At 34.3% G+C, this 25,324-nt stretch overlaps 1 protein-coding gene across 1 annotated transcript in view; it reads left to right on the top strand.

The window, feature by feature from the left end:
• Nucleotides 1-7,067: 7,067 nt before the first annotated feature.
• The window catches only part of LOC108370901 (uncharacterized), a gene marked incomplete at its 3' end in the record, with an annotated part of 42,292 nt that continues 24,035 nt past the window's right edge, over nt 7,068-25,324 (top strand). The window contains exons 1-3 of the mRNA XM_017626334.1: nt 7,068-7,736; nt 7,851-8,101; nt 17,546-17,604. Of these exons, the coding sequence (XP_017481823.1) occupies nt 7,712-7,736; nt 7,851-8,101; nt 17,546-17,604 (335 nt within the window). The remainder of the gene's footprint in view (nt 7,737-7,850; nt 8,102-17,545; nt 17,605-25,324) is intronic.

The raw sequence follows: 25,324 nt of genomic DNA, 5'->3' as shown, positions 1-25,324 counted from the left end.
AATTTTTTTTGTAAACGACTAGCGCTTTGTAGTATACCAAGCAGCATATAAATCCACATTTCAAACTTTGTACAAAAAATAACAAAAAAATTTAGCTCGAAAAACATTACGAATATTTAAAGAATCAATTCGTGTTAATTTATTTGGGTCATTGTGTGTATATATGTACATAAATATTTTTACATTTATTTTAATTACATACATACAGTATTGGACATATCTATAGCACCCCCCTTTCAAAGCGATATTGTTTGCCACTTATGTTTAATTATTTGTTTTTAAGAATTTTCAATTAAAATAAAGTTCATTCTCTAACAAAACCCATATAAACCAATGTTTTAAACTTTTTAAAAGACCGAATTTTTTTGAGTACACAGTTTTATAGCGCATTCAATTTTGTCCAATAATGTCCAAGTTTCAAGTCGCTAAAGATTACCGTAGATTTTTTAGAATTTTTTTTGTCTCATTTGCATCCATATAACGACTAAACACAATTTATTTTTATATGGCAGAAACCCGCAACATCCTTGGCGAAAAAAATTCTAAAAAATCAACGGTAATTTTTAGCCACTTGAAACTTGCACATTATTAGACTAAAATTGAATGGGCTATAAAACTGTGTATTCAGAAAAATTCGACCGCTTCTGAGAAAAAAGTTTGAAATTTGGGTGAAAATTTGTTGCACTTTTTTGCGGTCGTTTAAAAAGTTTAAAACTGGAGTTTAAGTGAGTTTTGTGAGAGAATGAGCTGCATTTTAATTGAAAATTCTTAAAAATAAATAAATAAACATAATGGCAAACAATATCACTTTGAAATGGGGGTGCTATTGTATTGGCCAATACTGTATATTACTTTAGGTAACTGGTTTTTTTGTTTGAGAGTATTGTAAATTTGATTGCTAAGAACCCTCACAATTTAATGAGCACTTCAAACCTGCGCTGAATATTTAATATGTAAACAAAATTTGCCCGGCTTCACTTCTATTAGAAAAACACGATTAAAATACACCTTTATTGCTTATTTGTTTGTGTGATTTACATTCTAATTGGCTTAATTTTTATGTTTTTTTTTTTGCTTTGTGTCTTATCAACTGGTCTGGAACGACTTTTGTTTTCAACTGTTATCATCAAAGGGGTGCTTCCAATAATACATTAATACTTTATAATGCGTTGTGACTCAGTCTTTATTAAAAATAAAGTATTAGTAACTCATAAGCTGAAGTGGTTGCTTTAAACAATTTCCAACGTTGAGCACTAAACCAAAGCATTTCTAAATTTTGTAGTTGTTGGATGCCAAAAACGGTCGCAACCTGGTTTGCCGTCCTTATCGTTGATCGGAATTGGGATTGGCAGCTTCACGAATTTTAATTTCCAAGACATTATTGTGAATATAAATACATTACAAACAATTAACGAGCAGTTCCAGTCCCATGATGTTTCCGTGACAAAATTTATCTGAACTTTATGATGCGTTAATTTTTAAAGAGATTAAAAAAATAATTGAGTTTGAGAGTTGAGCAAAACTTAAACAAAAGATTCCCTAACACATCGATAAGGTATTCACGACACTTTATCCAGTACTTGTTAAAAGGTATCGAGTATGTACTTAATAAATACTACTTTGTACGCAAGATCAAAAGCCCCACCTACTCGAAAATACCTTATACATAAATACTATGTTCACATTGAGCCATTAACTCGAGTTTAACGTTTTGAGTTTATGAACAACTGTCAAGTGTTCTCATTGGGATGTTTAAGAAACTCAGAGTTTAATTTGACATTTGTTTGTTCACTTTTTCTTATTCACATTTAGACTGTTCCTGTACTCCAGGGTTTAGACAAAAATAATACGGAGTAGCCGTGGTGTAGAATACGGTTTAGACATAAAAAGAAAATAGTATGTGACTCGATAGAATCTTTCATGCTGATTTCAACACCCAATGAAGGACCCCTAATTACCTTTATTTTGACGTCATTAGTTTTTTAATAGGTTATGTTGTTCATAAGATATTAATATATCAAAAAAAAAATTACTTTAACCATTTATATATTCTTTATTTTTTACTTCTGCCAGATAATTTTGGTAGCGTTAAAATCAGCAGGAAAAGTTCTATCGAGCCACATTTTTGGGTTTTGCATAGCTAGATATGCTACTTTTATGTTCACGGAACCCACCTCGGACTATTTCTGATTAAATCCTGCAGTACGGGAACAGGCTAACTGTCGGCAAGTTGATTGCAGGTTTGGATTATCAAAGACATAAATCAAATTCGGTAAAAAAGGGTTGCATTCCCATAAACTCCAAGTAAAAGTGGTGTTTAAGGAGAGTTTAACGAAAATTGTTTGAATGGTAAACTCCGAGTTTAAGAGTAGAGTTTAGCATTAAACTCCACAATGGCCCATAAACTCGAGTTAATGGCTCAAGGTGAACATAGTATTATTCGAAATTCGCCTTACTTCGACTGTTCGATTCTTCACGGCATACCACAAAAAAGTCTAACTGCGTGAAATCGCAACTCCGAGGTGGTCAAATCACATCGCTGGGGCGGCGGTTATCACAATTACCGAAGTTGGCGCGCAAAAGAACGATTCTTGCATGGGCCATTCTGCTGAAACCAAAGATCCTCCAAGTCCATGCCTTCAATCCGGCAACAAGAAATCGTTTTAATGGGGCTAATGATACCACCGCTGCAAAATCCGCACCACTCTAAAATAACATATGATTAAAAAAAACACTATTATGAACCACCTTTATACCTTCAATACAAAGATTCCAAGAGCACGAGGTAAACGCCTTCGTCCCATCTAGTCTTTTTTCATAAAAATCGGAAGGAAAAAAGCAAAAATTAAGAAATAAATCTTGCCGATCACCCAATGCTAAAATTCTTGTTACTTATCTGAGCGCCTAACTGCAGTTAAGCCTTTGGTGGAAAAATGCTATCAATTAGCTCGAAATTAACCATTTCCGCCACTTAATTGTATTTTATATTTGGGATTATGTAATCCATTTATACAAAAGATTTTTAAGATGTTTAGGATTCAAAACAAACAGCAACAGCTGCTGTCACCTTATCTGTGGTTAACGGTTGTTGTCATTGTTGTTGATTGCTGTGACTGTGAGTCTCTTGCGGTCATTAGTCATTTGTACTAATTTTATTTACAAAAAAACAAAACCATGCGAAAGAGGGCACATAACCATTCACTCACAAATGCAGCAGACGTGCGTACCAATGCTGTAGCGACAACAGCCATCGTCAACGCCAAAAAATGTGCTTGCTAAGTATTTATTGTGAAAATAAATAATTAAAGAATAAAAATTTATACATAGCTTTGATATGTGAACCTTTGATACAGCGGTACCTGTGCCCACTGCCGCCGAACAAGTACATACATATGTATGTACGCATTTTCATATTTCTGTAAGTGAATGATTAGCAGAAAGTTATTCGCAATAATAATTTCATAGCCACTTCAGATCAACAGACCAAATTGATTTTCGGTATGTGCACTAAAATTTGGTAATAGTAATGATAGGAGAATTTCCAAATGACCGTGTCTAAAGCCCGTTTCCCCATATGAATTCTCTCAGAGTTCGAATAATAAAACTCAAATGAGTATAAGTAAGGTGACCAGAATTTTTTAACATTCCAGGAGGAAAAATTCTCTACATTGAAAACACACAAAAAAAAATTGTATATATATTTTAACACATAAATAACGAATAAATTAACAATTCTGAGTTTCTCTAAACACAAGTCAAACAATTTAATAGTACATAGTAATAAGTTTTGACTATTTATTTTTAAATTATTTAATTGACATTGTATTACTTGCAAAATATATTGCTTGTTCTTCTTATTTCCTCAAAGTTTGATTATAATTTTGTATCAACGCTATATCTCGTTCAGCAATGTGTTATATTTTATTCTTAATCGCCTCTAAGACAACCAACTTCAGGGTCATTTTTAGAGAATTTAATGCCCTACAAGAAAATGTCCAGATACTACTTATTTCCCTTTTTTATAACCTTTTTTAACGGTTCAAAAGTTATAACATTTTAAATGAAAACAATTTTTTTTACATGTTATTTACATTACATATAAAATTACAAATGCCCACCAACACTTTAAAATTTAAATAAATTTTTTATAAATGTAAATTTTCCTTCTCAGTAAATAAGTAATTTTAAGGCCATAAATTCGCTAGGTTAGCTATTTTGGATCACCTTATACATTTACATATATACATAAGGATTACTCGTACTTTTTGTAAACCATCTTACAAATACTTTTATCACGATAAAAAATCTCCACACACAAGAATTGCCACTGATAAAACATATGTGACCTGGTCTACGAAAAGGGAGCTTACGTGCGAAAACTAGTTTTCTGTGAAAAAGCTGTTAAAAGTAAGCAACTCGTTTCGTCAGTTTCTCATTATCTCGTTAATTGTTCTCCGCGCCGGACGTCCAGTAAGTGTTGTTGTTGGTCCAGTAAGTGTTGTTGTTGGTCGGAATATTATTATAGTTCATCGTGTAAGTTGCTAGTGTGGAAGATTTAAAAAAGTAACACTGAAGAAGTGACGTTTACTGTTTCTGTTGATTATCGTCTTCGCATTTCGCATGAAATGAAACATGAGTGTTGATGAGGAGTTCAGTGCCGTATACGGACAATATTTCCATGAAAAGGATGATGAAAACTATGAAGAGAGCGATGATGATGAAGACGAAGTATGTGTATCTCAGGCAGAAGATGATACCGAACAAATTTTTGTTAAGATGGACCTGTATGTTGTTGATGTAAAGGAGGAGGAGCTGGTAACAAAATTTCTGTCAAAAGATTGTTGTAATAATGAATGCCATACACTGATACCACGGGAAATGATCGAGAGTACGCGGAACAATTGTTTAGAGATGTCGAAAAATGAACTTGATTTAGTGATACTAAGTCACATCGAAGCTGGAATTATGAGTAACGAAGAAACGAAAGGCAAAAACTAGTGAAGATGTTCTCAAACCAGACGAGGAACCAGGTCCATCTTCCTCAGGATCAACACGTAAAAAGATCTCAAGGAAAACGACAACAAAGAAAAATACATAAACTACTCAGCATTATTATTTTTGGCCCATAATACGTTTTTCTAGTGTATAATCATGTCTTTATAGCTTATAATTCAATGTATTTTGTTCATTACCAATAAATTATATTTTGTCGTATTTTTACTCTTCTTTCTCTACATTTTTAGTACACTTCTAAGCAAGTTAGGATTTTCTGCTTTTCACCACGTGAAAAAGCATCTCATCTTCCATCCGAATCAACCAAAAAGTGAAAATTGATTTTTTGACACCTAAGCCCCCTTTCCGTAGACCAGGTCACATATACATATTTGGCAAACAAAATGACATATGGTAGACAATAATTTTCGCCTGTGAAGATACGGTTTCCCCACGGCACCATGAATTACTTTGTTCGCTCCCTCCAATTACGATTGCGAATTCCCCCATTCCCACGGGCTTATTCTTAATTTGATTTGACAGTTCCCTATCTCTGTGTTTGGTTTTTTTTCTTCGCTACAAAATTTATGCAAAATGTAAGTTATTGCTTAAAACTTTAAAGCTTCCGTATTAAATTGTTGGTGTACATACATTAGTAAAACTTTACTTTTCGTACTCAGAAAAAGTGGCAGTTTTGATTTGTGTACGGTTTCGATAAATTTCCGATAAAAAATAGAGACGGCTGCGATTTGTTTGTAATTCACACATGGTAATTGAAGTGCGAAATATGAGTGAGAGAGCGAACTACGTAAATGGGGTGCCGTGGGAAAGCCGTACTAAATATTATTGATTAAGGTTGAATCAAAAGTTTACATCATTTAACTAAGAGTTGAACAATGTAAACGCCTTTTAAATATAATGTTTTGCTACGCTCTTCCCTTCAAAGATGGACGCTTTGACAAAAAACTTAAATATAAAGTCCACTTGTAAACATCAAAAATATCATAAGGTCTACTCAAGGTTATACTAAAGTGCAAATGTTAAGTTGCTTAAAAATTCAGTTGATTTTTGACAGTTTTTTACGGTTTTACGCATTTTTTCTCGTATAAAAAAATATCCAATATAATTTGTATGAAAGAAAATGCGTATCTAACACCGTGAGAAAAATAAATTATTTCAATGGTCTATTAAACTGCATACCAACATCTTTTCAAAAAATTTTGGTTAAAAATTTGAAATCTCCATATACATGGTATTTATGGGGATAATAAGAGACTTCAATTATCATATACAAATTTAAGAGTATCGATAATTTTTTCATGATCCAAATTAGTATGGGACCAGCTCTGAAAAAAAATTATAGAAATCGGTTCAAGTCGTCCAAAGTTATGCGGTAACATACATAGAAAAATATATTCCGACGAATTGATAACCTCTTCCTTTTTTTGATGTCGTCGGTTAATAATAAATATCAAATAAACAAGCCTTAACTGCTGTTTATGCTTATTGGAAAAAGGAGATTACAACTCGAAACTCGAAAAGCCTCTCAAAGATTATAAAATGATTTTTTTTTTAGAAATTTCACAGTTGGCTCAGAACCCTATGACAATGCAATACGAAAGATGAGTTAATCCGATAGGCGGCGCAGGAGTCGAGATATTTGATAAACCCGTATTTATGGTCCGATTTCGGTCATATTTAGAAAGCTTGTTTTAAAAATATTTGTTTTTACTACTAACTTATTTTAAAATAATTTAAGTTTTAATTATGTACATATGCTTTCCTATTAAAATAGAAACTTACACTAATGTACCCTATTTCATTCTTTTATCTATTTTCCGATTTTACTGACCGCGGCTGCTCTTCTTCTGACATGGGAATATTTGATTGCTATGGTTTGAATGACGTCGCGCGCTTTTTCAAAAATATATATTCAACTGAACAAACCAAACGAACAAAAATAAAACAAATGAATCATTTCAATTATTTTATCAAACTTTTTGTTTTGCAAATGCCGGCGCTGTTCAAAAACTCTCACATCGTAATTTAAAAATATTGTTCGCGCGCGCATTTTAACTGCAATCTGAATCGGTCGGACACTTGCGCTCACAATCTCAACTGTCTGTTCGCGTGCACTCTGCTGCTTTCTAAATTTAGGGCACCATCAATAGCAGCAGCAGCAGCACCATCAATTCACTGACGGGACGCACGAGAGAGTAGCGCGTGGGTATTAGCTAATCGGCCAGCGGCATTGGCAGAGAACGGATTCCGATGCACCCGTTGGTGTGCTTTGTGTAGTGGAAATGTTGGCCTCAGCTTTTTATTACTGTTGAACGAGGGTTGCGTAAAGTTTGTTGCGGTCTTGTGGTATCGAGGCATTCGGCGGAGAAGCACTGTTATTGAGAAAGCAGTGTATTGGTCATTTATTATTGCTATCGGTGGCAGCTTGAAATATAAATATAATCAGGGAAAGAAGATAGCATTTTTAGCCGCTAAACATTGCTAGAAAGTGTGTCTCGCTCATGCAATGAAAGTGAGCTTCCTCTGACGACTGCTATTGAATACTAGAGGCTAGAAGTAATTAATGAATGCTCTGCTGATTGGTTAGCCACACATACAGATACACAGAAACTGCGACAACGTCGGCTTTAACAAGCACTACGCCGAAACTCGTGTCGTCTGGCTAACAAAACAATAAAGGCCCAAAAACGCACATAAAATGGATTCACTTAAAATTCCAAAAGGTAATTAGTGAGTGATTATTGCACTGAATATGCGTTTCGGAATTTCAATCAAATCGCATTACGTATGACGTCAATTGCTTTGTTTACTAATCATATGTGCGTTTTCATTTGCAGGTGGCAATAGCAATGCGGCAGGTGGTGGCGGCAAGCCCACTGGCAGTGTACCAATCACCGTCCGATTTAATGCTGGCGATGAATGTATTGACGATATATTTCAGACATTTCACAACAGCAACAACAGTGGCGCTGGCGCTGGTGGAGGAGCCGGTGGTAATGGAAGCGGGGGTGGTGGACCAAATGTTGGCGGTGGGGATTCCCTATCGAGCAGCCCGTCACAACATCACCAGCTGCAGGCACAACAAAATGTGAGTGAATGACTTAATTGTTTTAACTAAACTGAATAGTTTATGGGGCAGTGATCTGTGATTTTAATAGAAAATCTGCATACATACGTACAGCCTTGGTTCACTCAAAATCGGTAGGCATAAAATGGGTTATATCTTTATAACAAGGGGGTGTATTCCTTTATAGATACTTGTTAGCGAAAGTTCCATATTTTGCTTGGAGATATAAATAACGTACACATATTTTGATAGTGATAAAATTTGTTTGAACACCAGTTCTAGAGGCTTAAGTAGTCAACTTGCTCCACTAAACTATCTTTAGGTTTTGATTTTCCACATAGAAATACCGAGTATTTTTCTCTTCGACATAAATATGACATTTTCGTCAATTAATGACTTCCAGAAAGAATATAGTATAGAATTCATTCACATCATTGGGGTCAAACCGATTTAAATTTACCTGTGAATAATTAATTTGCATAAAAGTGACCAAAACTTCACTAAAGTTCTAAGGCAGTGCCAGGCAGCCACTGTATTTTGCCTGGCACTGGTCTAAAGTAAATGATACAATAGCATACCACTTTGTGCCAGCGCTCCTTCCAGCATATTTCTGGGGTCATACGACCCATTCATCGAGTTTTACGAGGCTGCCTCGAATCGCTCGTCATTTCATAGCCCTTTGACAACTGTGTTGTCAACTTTTATAGAATTTAGTTTTAAGAGAATATCACCCTGTGACACGTGAAGTTAAAAGGGACCTACGCTCAGAAAAAAAGATTTCGAGAAAAACGACTTTGAAGTTTACCAAGTTGATTTTGATGCTTCTGAACGTTTTAATGGATTGAAACTCGTTACTCGGGGGTTTTTGGTGTCGCTGATTACGAATCCGATGTTTGTTTTTAAAAATTCAAAATGGCGGATCCAATATGGCGGGAAAAATTTAAAATTTGTTCGGATTCATGTGAAACTCAAAAATGTCGTTGACACCGAATTTTGAAAAACTAACATCGGATTCGTAATCAGCGACCCCGAAAATCCCCGAGTAACGAGTTTCAAGCGAATTTAATTAATTTCAGAATAGTTTGTCAGATTTGATTTGTTTGTACTTTTTTTGTGAAAGTACCTAACTTTGAAGTGAAATTGTGAAAAAAACTAATGCAGTTAGAAACCTGCGGTTTATTGCATTGGAAAGAGCGGCCCGTTTACTATAAGAGTCGATGAAAAAGTGAAAACCGATTTTTTCTGACCGTAGGTCCCTTTTAACTTTACGTGTCACCCCTGTTTCTTTTTAGTTTAAAACTTGTACCGTGGGATCTAATCGAAGTCAACTTTTAAACATATTTTATTAGTCATTATTATAAAATATTACATTTGCTGTGAACATCAGGGTAAATTGGTTGTTGTTGTTGTAACAGCATACAGATTCCCCAAAGAGTTTTTTGGAGAGTGTTGCTGGAGTGACAGTCCTTAGCCAGATATACATAAAATCATATGATTGTCGTGATAACGATTAGGGTAAAGTAAGCGGGTGCGGTTTTTGTTATTAGATTTATTTATTCTTACCATTCTAACTAATTTTTGTATATTACAATGGGTGAAAATTAAGAAGTTTTTCGTTTCTTAAATTTTCATTCGATTTTTGAAATCCAAAATGTCGGATTTTTCACTTCCAATGCGAATAAAACCGGGAATTTAAATACCAGTACTATGAAATTGAAAATTTATTAAATTTAATTGAATAAATCGAGTAAAAGATATGCAATTTTAAGAAAAAGCAATTGCTTAGTTTTAATTCACACGGCCCGAAACCGAAGCTTTTCTTTATTTCATCTAAAAATACATATCCAGGTATACCTACATATAGTTACCTTAAAAGGCCCTAACCAACAAATAACTCGAAAGTTTAAAATTTTGTACAAGATTTATAATAATTCGGCAAATTTCAAAAAATTTCTTGAAAAAAGTTGGTTATGCAGTTTTATAGGCCATTTAATTTTAATGTAATATTGTGCATGCTTGAATTAGCTAAAAAATCTCGGTAATTTTGGATACTTTTTTTTGGCTGACGATGCTATGATTAAAGCTAGATAATATATAGAAATAAATGGTAAATAGTCGCCATTTGGAAATACATAAAATACAATATTCCATAGCAATTATGTTATTTCAGTGTGGTGCCTGCAATCACCATATCATAGTAGTTTGTGCATTCTTATTGGAATCCCCTTTCATTTTCTATTTATTGATCCACTACTAGTACAAATGAACCCTTTACGACTGCAACTTCATTACTACTATAAATTGCAAGCGAGCAGCAGGCCACATTTTGAATTTATTTCAGTACTCGTTGGAATCCGTGCAAAACAAGTTCACCGCGTATCGCGATTTCTGGCTGCCGGCAGACTTTTTTTTATGTACACACAATCTTTGAAACAAATGCATTTGCGTACATATGTATGTACATATTTACGTTATATATCGTGTTAAACGTTCATATTGAGTGAGTCATACCAAATACTTTGAGAGATGAGCCGTTTTAGAAAACAAATTTCATTGGCTGACTTAACAGTTTTTTACTTGAACGCAATTTGCCATTCGGTCTTGTAATTTTACTTTTGGCAAAGCATTTATTCAAGCATAACCTTCGAGGTTGGATACTACTTCATAACGAAATCAGAAGAAATATCTCCACTCACGCAAGTACATACATATGTAGTAATTGTAGCAGTATGCAATAACAGCTAAAGTTGACTTTAGTATAATATAACATTCGAAATTTAATTTAAATACTGTCAAATTTGGTTTTTATGAAGATAAGCGGGTTTCGGTTTTGCGCCATCTTCAGTGTAATTTTTCGTTCTGTTCTCTTACGAAAATAACTCGGAAGATGGTATTTATAACGCCGAAACCGGTTTGTCACCACACCAAATTTGTTAAAGGGATGACGGAAATTCGTTCAAAAATACTTTATATTGGGTGTTACGCATTTTTTCCCATACAAAGTCTGTTCGATTTTTTTTTTTTTTGGAAAAAAATGCGTAAACCGCTACCTCAAATTTACATTTTTATACTAAAATATAACAGCTACAAAACTGCATGCTAAAATTGTTTCTAAAGATGCTGATTTTTGGTGAAATTTTGCAGAATTTTCACAGATTTTGCATAAAGTCTAAATTTTTGAATTCATATGTTGTTTTTTATGTAAAAAATAATTTCATAAAAAAATAATCAACATTAAATAAACTACAGAAAAATAGCCAAAATTTGTTAAAATGTCACGTCGCTATTTATATTTGGGTCACTGTACATCAATGCATACAATCATTACGATAATATACTGCATTTAACAAATTAAAAAGAGCGCGCGTGTAAGAATTTTTGTGTCTACATTCAACACAAGCAGTTCTCCTAGCTGTTTTTCCTTAATTATTTTTTATTTTTTTACTTTATTTTTTTTAATTTTATTGGCAAACGTAAATAGAAATATTTAGTAAATATACGTATACACGTATGCATTTTATTTGGCGCGTGTGCGGATCCCTTTGATAGCAGGTGTTATGTAAAGCAATTAAAATAAATGATGAGTAGCGAATTATTTTTTAATTACACAACAAATTAAATGAAATAGTGAGTAGCGCAGAGTAAAAAAAAAAACAAAAAACAAAAAAAAAACATGTTTGTATATCCTCGACAGGCAATTGATGTTACCAAAAAATGTAACACAACCGGCAGGTTGATGTAGTAAATTACATAAACAAAAAAACCAAGTTTTGATAACGGATTCTGGTAGAGGGAACCAAAAAACAATATACATATGTAAAAAAACTTAAGTTGGAATTTTAATGCTCTCACACCCTAGGATTGTTCTATATCGAAAAAATAATACCCTTTTTTAATTTTGTAATCAATAAATATTTTCCATGTATTTTATATGGGGATAAAATAACTTTTCGTAGAATTCTTGAAAATCATAACTCTTCGATCGGAAAACTCCGTTTCTCTTCAGGAAATTCCCAATAATAATACCCAATTGTTTATTTAAACATTTTTAATACTAAAGATTTTTTATTGGTCCCGCTATTGCACTTTCTGGGGTTTTGGCGGAAGTATAAAATATAGCTACTATGAAAAAATTGTTAAAAAAAACAATTGGGTATTATTATTGAGAATCTCCTGAAGAGAAACAAATCCGATCGAAAAATATCGATTTTCAAGAATTCTATACCACGAAAGTTGATTTCCACGAAAAGTTGATTTTCCCCCATATAAAAGAGCTTTGAGCGACCTCTAAATATTTTTTGACTTCGAAATAAAAAATAGGGGTATTATTATTGGGCGTGAGAGCATACAAATTCCGACTTTCCTTTTTCACATGCCGTCTGGGACACCCTACATACATACATAACTGTAGCGTTTTGAAAGCTTACGTCTCGCGTGTTTTTAGGGTGTTACAGTTTTCCCCCTTTTGCACATTCTTATGGGAAATCGACGCAGGAAACCTTACATTTTAGACATACGATGTGTTCAGCAGTTTTATGTAAAATACAACGGAGAAAATTTTGTAGGAGTATTTTAACCCTCTAGATCCTGTGGGTTTTTTTTTTGTCCCTTTTCGAGATATTATTATTTAATTAATGAGCCTGCCCTCTAAATACAAAACTCTAAGCGTAAAGAACAATTGGTTTGATATAGGTTTCATAAGGCTCTACTTTTAAGGGCATTTAAAAGGGCTTTATAAAGATCTGCTTGTAAGTATATTTTTTATAAGCCCCTTCTTTTATACAATTTTCTTATCCATTTCATTATACTACCCAACAATTCTTGATCAACTTTAACCACTAAGAATGACATAAAACTTTTCCAACGTTGAATTTTATCCCACCTATATATGTGCCTCGAAAAGATGTATTTGTCCTCCTATCGGTTCCACATCTGAGAGAGATTTGTAAAGGAGACTCCAACAAAAGTTTTTTTATCTTCATAGTCATAAATCACACAACTGGTGTGGTAACTATAGAAAAAACATGCAGAAAATTAAAAAAATCGTTATTTTTTTACAAAGTTTCAGATTTGACCGCCTTGAAATCAGAAAATGTGTTCGGACGAAAAAAAGTTAGCCACCCCTTGCTAAAGAGATTTCTATTACAAAAGTGTTAAGCCTGTATTAGTAGGAGTAGCTATTGGATGTTATTTCGATTTCATACTTTTGATTATCTACGTTGTGGAAAATTAAAAAAAAAAAAATCAAAAACAACTATGACTTTTAAGAAACAGCTTAACAGCAGGGCTGAGTTTAATGCTGAGATATACTACACAAACATACACGTGCATTAAAAGGACCCACGAAAAAAATTAGGTGTTACCAAACCATAAAAGCTAAACTTCCCCGCATATGCTACCAGTTTTAACTTCTCTATTAGTTTTATTCGCCCATACAGTCCTCAGTCTGGGATTTCTTCAAATATCGCATTTTCTGTAGTTGAGACAATAGCTATTTGACCCGTATTCGCTATTTGATTTATGGGAATATATTTAAAATGCTTTCGAAGTTACGGCAATCCCCATCGGATAAATAAGCAGACTTTTCCTGTTGTTTTATAAAAAGCTTTTTATCCATCAGTGGTCAAAATAAGACAAAAACAAGTAAACAAGTCTATATAAATTTAGTTTTTTTTCACCTTTCTGGAAACTACCGCTACATGGTAAGCAGGGTGCTTTTACCCCTATTTCAAACATCTTCGATAGAACGTTCAGTTAGTCATAATGAGATAAACTTATAAAGTTATATGTTACTTCTATTCAAGGGATTGTTGTAAGTATGAATTTTGAGCAAATTAGCGTTAATTAACTTTCGAAATGTTGAAGTTTCAAGCATTTCTGAAATTTACCGCTTTATGAAAAGTGGGCGTAATTTTAGTCCGATTTCAATAATTTTCAACGTTTTGCTTTTATATGGCAAGCACAATAATCATATCGAGTTTGGTACAAATTGGTCGAACGGTTACCGATATACACATACATGTGGTCATAAGTGGGCGGTGCCACACTCATTTTCCAAAATTTTATCAGAAACGTATTTTTAGCTAAAGAATTGTTACAATAACTAATCGATTTTGAATAAATTAGCTTTAGTATTTGCTGATTTATCGAAGGTTTCGTATTTCTCTAAATTACCGGTATATGGGATGTGTGCGTGGTTATGCTCCGATTTTAGAAATTTTACGCCGTTTGGTATGTTGTATCGAAGACTGTGCTAAGTTTGGGAGAAATTGGTGAAGCGGTTACCAAGATATACAAATGTAAACATAATTTGGCGTGGCTGAGCCCGTTTTCCAAAAATTTATAATATTCTTATTTTTCGTTTAAAAATCATTGTAAATATCAATTTTGAGTGAATAAGCTTCAGTAGTTACCAAAATCTCGCAGCTTTCGTATTTTTGAAAACTACCGTTATATGGGAGGTAGGCGTGGTTATGGTCTGATTTTGCCCATTTTCAATATCAGACGGACAGACGGACAGACGGACAGACGGACGGACGGACGGACAGACAGACATGGCTTAATCGATTTCTTTTTTCATCCTGATCATTTATGTATACATTTGTCTATATCTTACTCGATTCGTTTTGGCCTTTGCAAACAACCGTTATGTGAACAAAGTTATAATACCCTTGTGCACAAGTGCGCTCGGGTATAACAAAGCTTCTCCGATTTCCTCTAGACTAGACATAAGCTCAGTTAAAGAAAAAATTGCATCATATTTTAAATAAAATTAATAAAAAAAAAACTACAAGCGAACTTTTTTAAGGTACAATCTGTCTCATTTAGGTGCATTTGTTTTATGATATTAGGCACCATCTGGAATGTGAAATTTGAGGTTCATTGAAATCCAAATAGCTTTTGGTACGTACCAGGAATTTTAATTGGTGCGCCACAGAAAAGGTTATATAATACGAACAGCAATCAGGGTCAAAAAAAGCGACCATCTCGGATCCGCGCTTTAAAAAGGATTGGATTCCAACTTCACCCCAATGTGGCAGTAGCTGTCAAAATAGTAGAGTATGAGGTGCAGAAGATATGCGTAAGACATAGAGCTGCAGTTGAAGATCCTTCAGGGTTGAAAAGAGAAAACAATCGTCTAGAATAGACTCACAACTATCGCACATTATCGTTGGTGTCGATTATCGATAGTTACCGACCTCTATTGCAGGCAACATCTCTATTTTCTTAAAAAGGTTAGGCCAGCTAGAGGTTCTCATGACTTCATATTATTATCAGCACTGATTGTTATTAAGTCAGCACACCTTAAATGCAAGTAAACTATATTTTGTTCTTATCTTGCTATTTTGAAAAAAATCTTTGTTTTTTATTTGCTTTTCTGGAAAATGGTTACGCAAACTACATATTGTGTCAAATTTGTGCTGTTTTCGAACACCCACCTTAATAACTTTTTCAGTTATATTTTATAACTGGAAGCGTATAGTCACCAAAGTTTCTTCCAGCCGGTTTGGCTTATTTTCAATGTAAAAATAAGTGTATAATTATGGTTAAAGACAAGTCATTAAGTTTTGAGGAATCAGTAAAAATTCTTGCATATAAGGAAGCGGGACTGTCAGTTAAACAAATAAGTGAAAATATCGGTAGAAGCAGCAAATTGATATCCGCCTACTTACATAAGAAATCGCGATATACCAAAAATAACAAAATCAGCAGTCAACAAGCAATTACAGTTGCTAATAAGAAAATTATTCGGCAAGAATTTTCCAACTCCGAAAAGATCAGGCCTAATAAAATTGGTGTTCATGCAAGTTTAATTAAGGCAAAAAGAGCCCAAGGGAAATCAACACGTTTGAATAAGCTGAAAACAAAAACAAAATTTGCATCCAATATGGCTCAAAAACAAATGTCCATTGATATTGATTCTGCAAAATTTAGCTTGGGGAGCCCAATTAGTTATCGCAATTGCTTGCATGACTTGCACATTGAACGACATCGCCTTGATCACCTCCTCAGCGGAGCGGGAGGTACCGTGGTGTTGGGGGCCATACCCAAATATGGGATATTTAATCCCCGATATTTGTCAATGAATGCGGAAAGTCTCGATAGTGTACTCGACGATGCCTTCTTCTGGCATATCAAAAACATGGCAGGAAATACGCATTGGCGTTTCCATCACGAAAACGCTCCTCTAGATACTCGTATTATCCTTGGGCTAAAATCGTGGATTGAGTGGCAAAATGTAGGTACCCTATTAATATAAACTAAGATGAAAGAAGAAGAGTTGATAGTGTACAACTTATTTGATCAAAATATATCAAATCAGGAACATAGCAGTTATAAGTTTTATCAGAAAAACGTTGTTCCATAACAGTTATTGGTGAGAAATATTTTTTCTTTCGCCGATAAGGATTATAACCCAGCGTTTAGTTTTACGTTGTCTGATAACAGTTATTTCACAGTTCTTTCTCTTTTATTTTCGTCATATTTATCTTCCTCTCCATCTACGTTTTCGTCAATATTCTCATCTTACAACACATGTTTACAGACAACTTAAAAATAAGCGTTGGATAATAACTGTTATCAAGCAACCTAAAAAATAATCGTTCAGCAATAACTGTTATCAAATAACGTAAAAACTCTATAACTGTTATCGGCGGCGAAAAAAAAAATATTTTTCATCTAATAACTGTTATGAAACAACGGTTTCGTTAAATCCCAGAATTGGGGCAACGTTTTCAATTTTTAAATTCGGGATAACAGTTATTTTTGGTCCCTGTATCAAACACACGAATTTCACTCAATAAATTTAACGATTTTTGCCTACTGAGGTAGCCACAGTCCGATTTGTTGTTATAATGTTTAGTACTAAATAGTAGGGCTGTGCGATTAATTGATTACTCAAAGTTTTAATTAATCATAAAGTAAATAACTCAATTATTCGATTAATTGGAAATTATGATTCCTCAAAAGTTCAGTTACTCGAGTAATCAAGATTTTTGATTAACCAAAAACAAAAATATTTGAGTAAAATGCTTTATGATTAATCAACATTTCGAGTAAAATGAGTAATCAACATTTCAACTCTTTACATATGTATAAAGTAGTTAAAGTTCCTTGATACTTTGAAAACAACGTTTCTGTTTTCAAAAATTAAAACAAAAAATTTTTTTCATACACAATGTAAAAAGAAAATAAGCATTTTCCAAAGCAAACTCTATTACGAGCAAAATTATTTTTTTTGAGTAATCATATTTCAAGTAACTCGATTATTCATCGTTATGAGTAATCAAAACCTTGATTACTCGAGTAATTGATTAACCGAATAATTGATTAACCAACTTGCTCGAGTAATCGAATAATCGCACAGCCCTACTAAATAGTAACGGCATCGCGGTTATTTTAATACGTTTTTTCTTAATAAATACATTGCAATTACTCTTTTACTAATGTTTTTCTTCCTTTCAGGTGGATGATGTAAATACAAGGAATAATTTTCTGCAAGGCAATTTCTTCAATCGCAAAAGGTATTTATTTGCACAAATGTTTTCACTATAAATACTCTTCACCCATAAACAAAGTTACACCTCAAACAAACTGTTGCCAGAAATATTTTTCCATTATGTGCATAAAAACAAAACGGTCTATTCAAAAGTTGGTTGCTGCGCGTTGCGAAGTGTTTAGTCTGTTAAGGTAATTAGAAAGGCGGTGTATTGCAGAGCAAGTGCTTTAAAGCATCATATCTAAACCTTTACCTATTTCCAAAAAAAAAATATCTATAAATTGGTGGCTTCATATAATTAATGTCGTCTATTGAGTTTCTTATTCGATATATGAAATCTATCTGCTCTACTAAGTATACATAGTGTAGGATTACCTAACGGGAATTTTCGCGAATCGATTCAATGTGCCTTTCATAGCGAAAAGATGACAAACTAACATTTTTTTGCACTCCATTGCACCACAAGGCTTCACCAAACAACTGAACATACATTTGTATTATATTTGTGATAATTATAAATTAACACTTACATAAATTTTCACGAATAAACAAACGATACAAATGTGCAGTTAAGCGCTTGTTGTGGTATACTTTTTTGCGATTTACACTTTGCTGGTAAAATTAGAAATGTCGCGCGAAGCTTTACTTCACATAAATATGTAGCCTTTATTACCAATGCCCACTCACTCTTCTACAGTGTTCATTGCATGTATCCAAAGCTAATACCTCAATAAAAAGGCTAATAGCTAAGTCGCAGCAAATACAGTCTCTAACGTTAGGGACATTTGGATTTCTGCATTAGATAACTAGGCTAATTCTCGAAGTGTGCTCGAGTCGATGACGAAGTTAGAGAACTACATTAGAATTCGATTCGAGAACGATGAGAGAAACAACGCAAATTCAAATAAATGTAAATAAATAATATTCCAAATCTGTCAAATCTGTCATTCTCATCGTAAAGTTTAAAACATAAATTTTGGTTAAATAAATAGAATTGAACCGCGAACATTTTCGTGCTTTGTTTTTCTATGACTCTGGACTTTTGCTTCGACTTCGAGCCATGGTGTTTGCTGGTTTTCCGAATTCAATCGTGGTCGCACTTCACTCGAGGACGAATTTCGTGGAGGTCGTCCAAAATCGACTATTCTGCCGGAAAACTTCGATTGGGGCAAACAGATGTTCAAGAAATTCAGTCGTGGTGCTCCAAAAACGGTCCTGTAAGATTATTGGATATATGGATCTATTCATAAGTATGAACCCGAAACTAAAAAATAATCGATTGTATGAATCTTTCAAAGCGAGCCAAATCTAACATAAGCTGTTCGCGCACGAATCACTTCGAAGAATGGCCATCTTTGAATGGTACACAAGCAATTATTTGCCAGAAGTGTTCGGAAAAATTAGAGAAAACAAACGCAGAAAACGAATCTTTCTCCGACAATGCAATCTCTCACACATCCACTGAAACAAAAATGTTTTCATAATTCAGAACATTCAATTGATGGGTATTCTGCCGTAGAGTCCTACTTTAGTACCCAATCATTTCTTCTTGTTACTGTAGATCAAAAATGAATTGCGTGGTCAACGTTTTTCGACGCGAAGAGAAGGTTTGATGCGTTGTTCAATTCACATGTTGTGGATTGAGTGCAGAAGTGTCATAAGCAGCACTCGTCTGTTAAAACGTTCTGAGTACCTTTACCATTAAAAATGTCAAACCTTATGATGACAATGTCAGATTTGATATATTCACATTAGTGCTGCAACCCTCGTATAAAATTTTGTGCTAATTACATTAAACTCTGAACAATTAAAATATTGTTTTTAGATTTCTAGTTACTCGTAATTATGCAAAGTAGATTTTCCAAACATTGCGCAAAAAATTGTAAATTTTCATAAAAATTTTGGCGCTTTTTATTGTGCATTTTAACAAAAATTTTAGTATACAATAGGGTGGTCCTTAAAAATATCAACATCATGGCGTACCTCTTTATTCTTTTCTAGGCACAAAATAAAGACATCCGAAAATAAAAAAAAGAAATAATAATTTTAGGTGCGGCTACATTTGTTTGAAAGAATTATTGTTTTTTTTTTTTTAAATCGTAAAAATCCGACATTTTTAATTTGACCAGTTATAAGACACGGATTTTTCGAACTTATATGAATATGTAAAATTTATCAGATTTCAAGTACGAAATTCGTCGAGTTTTCGTGATAAAAAAAAACAAATTTTTTAACCCTGCTAACGAACACTAAAATTTTTTTTTAAATTTTAAAATTTTCGTGGATATTTATTCATGGAAATTTGCATGTTGGCATTTTTAAGGACCACCTTAGTGTATGGTTTTGTAATTTATTGTATTTTAGTATAATCAAGTGCAAGTTTGAAGTTTCCATATAACATATGGACCAATTTGTTTTTTATTTGATAAAAGGATTAGGCACCCTCAAATTGTACCGTGCTTTAAAAATATAACCCCCATCAGTCGGTTTTCGGTTTGGATCAAACATTTGTGGATAATTTCGGTTCGGTTAATGAGAAATGAGAGATATGAAATGACTTAGACCACTTTCACATTTATGGTCACATAGAATATGTATATACATATGTACATATGTACTCGTGTATCTAACGGGTGATTTTTTTGAGGTTAGGATTTTCATGCATTAGTATTTGACAGATCACGTGGGATTTCAGACATGGTGTCAAAGAGAAAGATGCTCAGTATGCTTTGACATTTCNAGCATACTGAGCATCTTTCTCTTTGACACTATGTCTGAAATCCCACGTGATCTGTCAAATACTAATGCATGAAAATCCTAACCTCAAAAAAATCACCCGTTACAACAGCGCGCCGCACAGTGTTGCCGAGAGGAATAAAGTAAATTTTGTATAGGTCATCAAATGTTTTATTTCAATTATTTCATGCACTTAATACATCTATTGGAATAGAGAGTTCACTTATAATATAAAATTAAACATATGGATACAAATTTCGGAGTCATATTGTCATCGGTGCGCTTTCTATGGCATTTTTAAAGCGATTTTCAGGTTAGATTTTTATGGGAGGTATGCTTTAAAATAAACCAATCACGACGATTTTTTTTAACACAAATGTTACATATGAACAAGTAATTTTTAGCAAAAAAAAAACCGACTTAAAAAAATATATTTATATCTATATATTTCATGATCCAATGATCGGACCTAAACCAAATTAGTATGGACACTACCTTTCCTTTGCAAAAAGAATTATTGAAATCGGTTGACGTGGTGCAAAGTTATGCGGTAACATACATAAAAAAAAAAAAAAAATATTCCGACGAACTGATAACCTCCTCCTTTTTTGGAAGTCGGTTCAAAATCGAAGCTCTATGCCAACTTCTAATTATTTCCAAAAAATTTATGGGGCGGCACCACTGCGCGTGCCGCACCGTAATTCTCATTCAAATTTAGCGCCAATTTATGACTGTATCATATCTGTGTGTGTGTTTTTTTTTTGTAGGGGTGTGTTGAAGCACTTGTCTCAAGAGCGCACGGCCACCAACTTGATTAGTCAACTTTTTGCTTTTTGCTTTTTGCTTCTTTCTTTTGTTCTGCGGTGTAGTTATAGGCTTTGCAAATTCCTTTGCCACATTGCGTGCATGATTTTCGAGTTAATTCTGCTAGCCGCCCCCACTTGCAACAAGCTCACCTGGATGCCTAGCTGTCTTCCAGCGGATGAGTGACAACGAATTTATGAATGGAATACAGACACTCTCAAGCATATTGTTTTATTTCGGTGTCGTTAAGCGCTTTGTGAAACGTCACGAGTTTCTTGCTCCAGTGGAGTATTGTGATTGCGAACGCGCAGTTGGCAACAGACAGACAGACAGACGGCATGTATGTATGTATGTGGCTTTATGAAGGGGCTGAAGTTTGTTGTGTGTTTGTCGTCAAGGGAACGAAGTAGCGACTGGAGTAGCTGACTGTCTGTTGGTGTTTGTTTTTTTAGCCATTCATGTGCCATGTGAATGCAACGCTCTTTGCATTCATAGTTGCATACCAATGCAGTCGCTTGCAAAGCTTTTGCGCATGCACGCGTCTCACAGCCCCAAGCAAAAATTTTAGTCAAAGTTCAAAAAGTGTTGTGATTGCAGTGTAAAACTCAGGTGAAATGTTTTCAATTACCGGCTGTGTGTGTGCACGCCTATCGAGTGCAGNGTTATAATACCCTTGTGCACAAGTGCGCTCGGGTATAAAAAAAAAAAATATTCCGACGAACTGATAACCTCCTCCTTTTTTGGAAGTCGGTTCAAAATCGAAGCTCTATGCCAACTCCTAATTTTTTCCAAAATATGTATGGGGCGGCACCACTGCGCGTGCCGCACCGTAATTTTCATTCAAATTTAGCGCCAATTTATGACTGTATCATATCTGTGTTTTTTTTGTTTTTGTAGGGGTGTTGAAGCACTTGTCTCAAGAGCGCACGGCCACCAACTTGATTAGTCAACTTTTTGCTTTTTCTTTTGTTCTGCGGTGTAGTTATAGGCTTTGCAAATTCCTTTGCCACATTGCGTGCATGATTTTAGAGTTAATTCTGCTAGCCGCCCCCACTTGCAACAAGCTCACCTGGATGCCTAGCTGTCTTCCAGCGGATGAGTGACAACGAATTTATGAATGGAATACAGACACTCTCAAGCATATTGTTTTATTTCGGTGTCGTTAAGCGCTTTGTGAAACGTCACGAGTTTCTTGCTCCAGTGGAGCATTGTGATTGCGAACGCGCAGTTGGCAACAGACAGACAGACAGACGGCATGTATGTATGTATGTATGTGGCTTTATGAAGGGGCTGAAGTTTGTTGTGTTTGTCGTCAAGGGAACGAAGTAGCGACTGGAGTAGCTGACTGTCTGTTGGTGTTTGTTTTTTTAGCCATTCATGTACCATGTGAATGCAACGCTCTTTGCATTCATAGTTGCATACCAATGCAGTCGCAAAATGCAAAGCTTTTGCGCATGCACGCGTCTCGCAGCCCCAAGCAAAAATTTTAGTCAAAGTTCAAAAAGTGTTGTGATTGCAGTGTAAAACTCAGGTGAAATGTTTTCAATTACCGGCTGTGTGTGTGCACGCCTATCGAGTGCAGTGGGTGCAGAATTTTGCTTGAGATGTGCTTATTTATTTTTAATATTTTTTTTTTCATTTTTTGGTTTTACTTACTCGCCTTTTTCTTTTTTTCATGCCGCGCTGCACTTTGCACACTCGAAGCACTTATCCATTCTTGATGCACTCGCCAACCAAGCGTGCTTCACTTGTGTAATGCTGTCGGCAGTAAGTGTGAGCCTTTGCTGCACTCAGGATATACGATTGAGGACCTTAGCGTTGGTTGGTTACTGTCAGTTTGTCATTGCACCAAAAACTAACAGAGGATCTACATTGTTAATGACTTTGACTGTTGCGCTGCCGTTGCGTCTATCAGTCTACTTAATTTGGCTTAGTCGCCTCTGCTTTGCCACCCTTAATTTTGTTGCAATATCCTCTGCTCTCCTCTACTCGCAAGAAAATGTGTTGGCGTTGATATAACTGTAAATATCTTATTATAGCCCGAACACAATGAAAACGACGAGCTACAAACCACAGCTGTCAAATTATTTTAACACGTACTCTTATGTAGATAATTATTTTGGCGACGACCGGGCTACGCGACGGCTGTGGTTGTGGCCAGATTAGATCTATTTCTATTTTTCTGGCGACAGATAAGGTTCTTCCTCCTCTTTTATGTCAAACTCATGCAAATTCATGATGTCGCTGCCGCGTTCAAAGAAATCATGTCGCCATCGACAAAGCGCTTAGATAATAAAGATGACAAATTGGAAGATGTGGTCGGTAGCTCGTCGTTGTCAATGTGTTCAGAACTTTAGTGTTGGTTTGGTCCTGGTAAGTGCATTACACTCAACATTTTGCATTATTCTATGGAACACAAACAAAAAGTATGTTTTCTTGCACCTTTTCATTTTAAAAACTAAAAAGCGTCTGAGTTGGCGGCCGGTTGTTTATTCCTTCGGTGGAACTCGTTCCCTCTCAGTCTGGTAGGCGCGTGTCTGCATAACCCTTCATTCTATATGTATTAGGATTGTTAATCCCGGCATCCCGGCCGCCTTATTAAGGTCCCAAAAATCCCGGGAATCTTGGCAAATAATCCTGGGATTGTCGGGATTTGTAATTTGCACTGATGGCAATAATAATTAATATTTTTTTATAAATGTCTAGCTCACAAATACATATAACACCGTGCGATAGTAAATTTAAAACACAAAAATCAATATATTCCCGAAACCATGGGCGAAATATAGTAAAATTGCTTTTTTAGTTTTTCACTCTGTCGTCGGTAATCCAAAAATGATTTAAAAAATTCAGGGATATGTGCTTAGAGAAGAAGTATGTGCATCAAGTTAAAGATGAAATCCTGTAGAATTTAATCAGATTAAATTTTTTGGTACATAAGGACTAGGATGTATTTAAAATGTTCTTTTAAAATTGTATCCTTGAAATTTCGCAATATTTGTTTTTGGAAAAATTATATGTTAAGGACTTATATAAACTAGATAACATCCTCGAATTTCGTCCTTCTAACTTTATCAGGTTAAGAAATTACCTATTCGTCCTTGTGAATCCAACAAATTTTATTTTCCTTTAATTCTAAAGAAATTTCCTCTTACATTTGATACCCATATTTTTATTCTACATTGCATTAAATTTTTTTAATAATTTTTGGAATTAATCATATTGTTGAAATTAAAAAGTCCTTTAAAACAAATCCTGACGTCAGAGAGAAAAAATAAAAACGTCACGTTAAATAAAAAAGTAGGTTTCAACCCAATTAATTTATCATTTATTTTATGGTAGGAGAGCTTCTCAAACAATAGAGAAGCAATTTTTTCGATTTAAGTTGTTGAAAAGTAATGAATATCTATGGATTGTGATAACCACATCCCGAAAATCCCGGTATCGGAAAAAGCTGAAAAATTAACATCCCTAATATATATGTCGTAGTAGAGTGTGTGCTTCTACCTCTCCGAATAGCTACTAAAAAGCCTCGGCCGTTGTGTTTCCTGCAGGCTTTTTATGACTACATGCAACCTTCTTGCCGTTATTGTGCCTGGTTGTATGCTTACTTTTATTCTTTTTTCCCCTTTTTTTTTTTTGCAATTTTTACTTCTTTTGTATATTTTTCTATTTTTTATTTTTATTTGTTGTTGCTCTCGCTCCAACTTTGAATGCGCCTATGTCTGGTACAATTTTATGCATTGCAGCCGTGAAGTTTGACATGCTGTGGAACCATTTCCCAACCAGCCGCGCGCAACTTGTAGTTAAAAAGTGTCTAAATAGCTTTAGCAAAACTCTATTCATGTATGTACATACATACAGTGACTCAAACAAATGACCATGTGTTGATTTTCTTCAAATATTTGTAATGGTTTTCGAGCCATATTTTTTGTTGTTATTTTTATATAAAATTATCGTCTAAGCTTTAACCAAAACCGTGTTAATCACAGTTTCAAACTTTATAAAAAAATTTAGGAAAATTCAAACAATTTTCATCAAAATTAAAAATTTTTATTCTGAATTTTTAGATAATTTTTGGGTATGCAGTTTTAGTCTAATGAACTGCAAGTTTCAAGCGGCTAAAACGCGGGAGACCGTCAGCAACAAAATTTCAAAATATGAACGCAAGTTTTTCTAAATTGCGCTTGTTCTATAAAAAAATC

The sequence above is a fragment of the Rhagoletis zephyria genome, unplaced genomic scaffold, assembly GCF_001687245.7.
Source record: "Rhagoletis zephyria isolate East Lansing unplaced genomic scaffold, Rhagoletis_zephyria_1.1 Rzeph_scaffold_04566, whole genome shotgun sequence".
Lineage (NCBI taxonomy): Eukaryota > Metazoa > Arthropoda > Insecta > Diptera > Tephritidae > Rhagoletis > Rhagoletis zephyria.
Note: the sequence above shows the minus strand (reverse complement) of the source record. Positions and strands in the feature narration are given on the sequence as shown.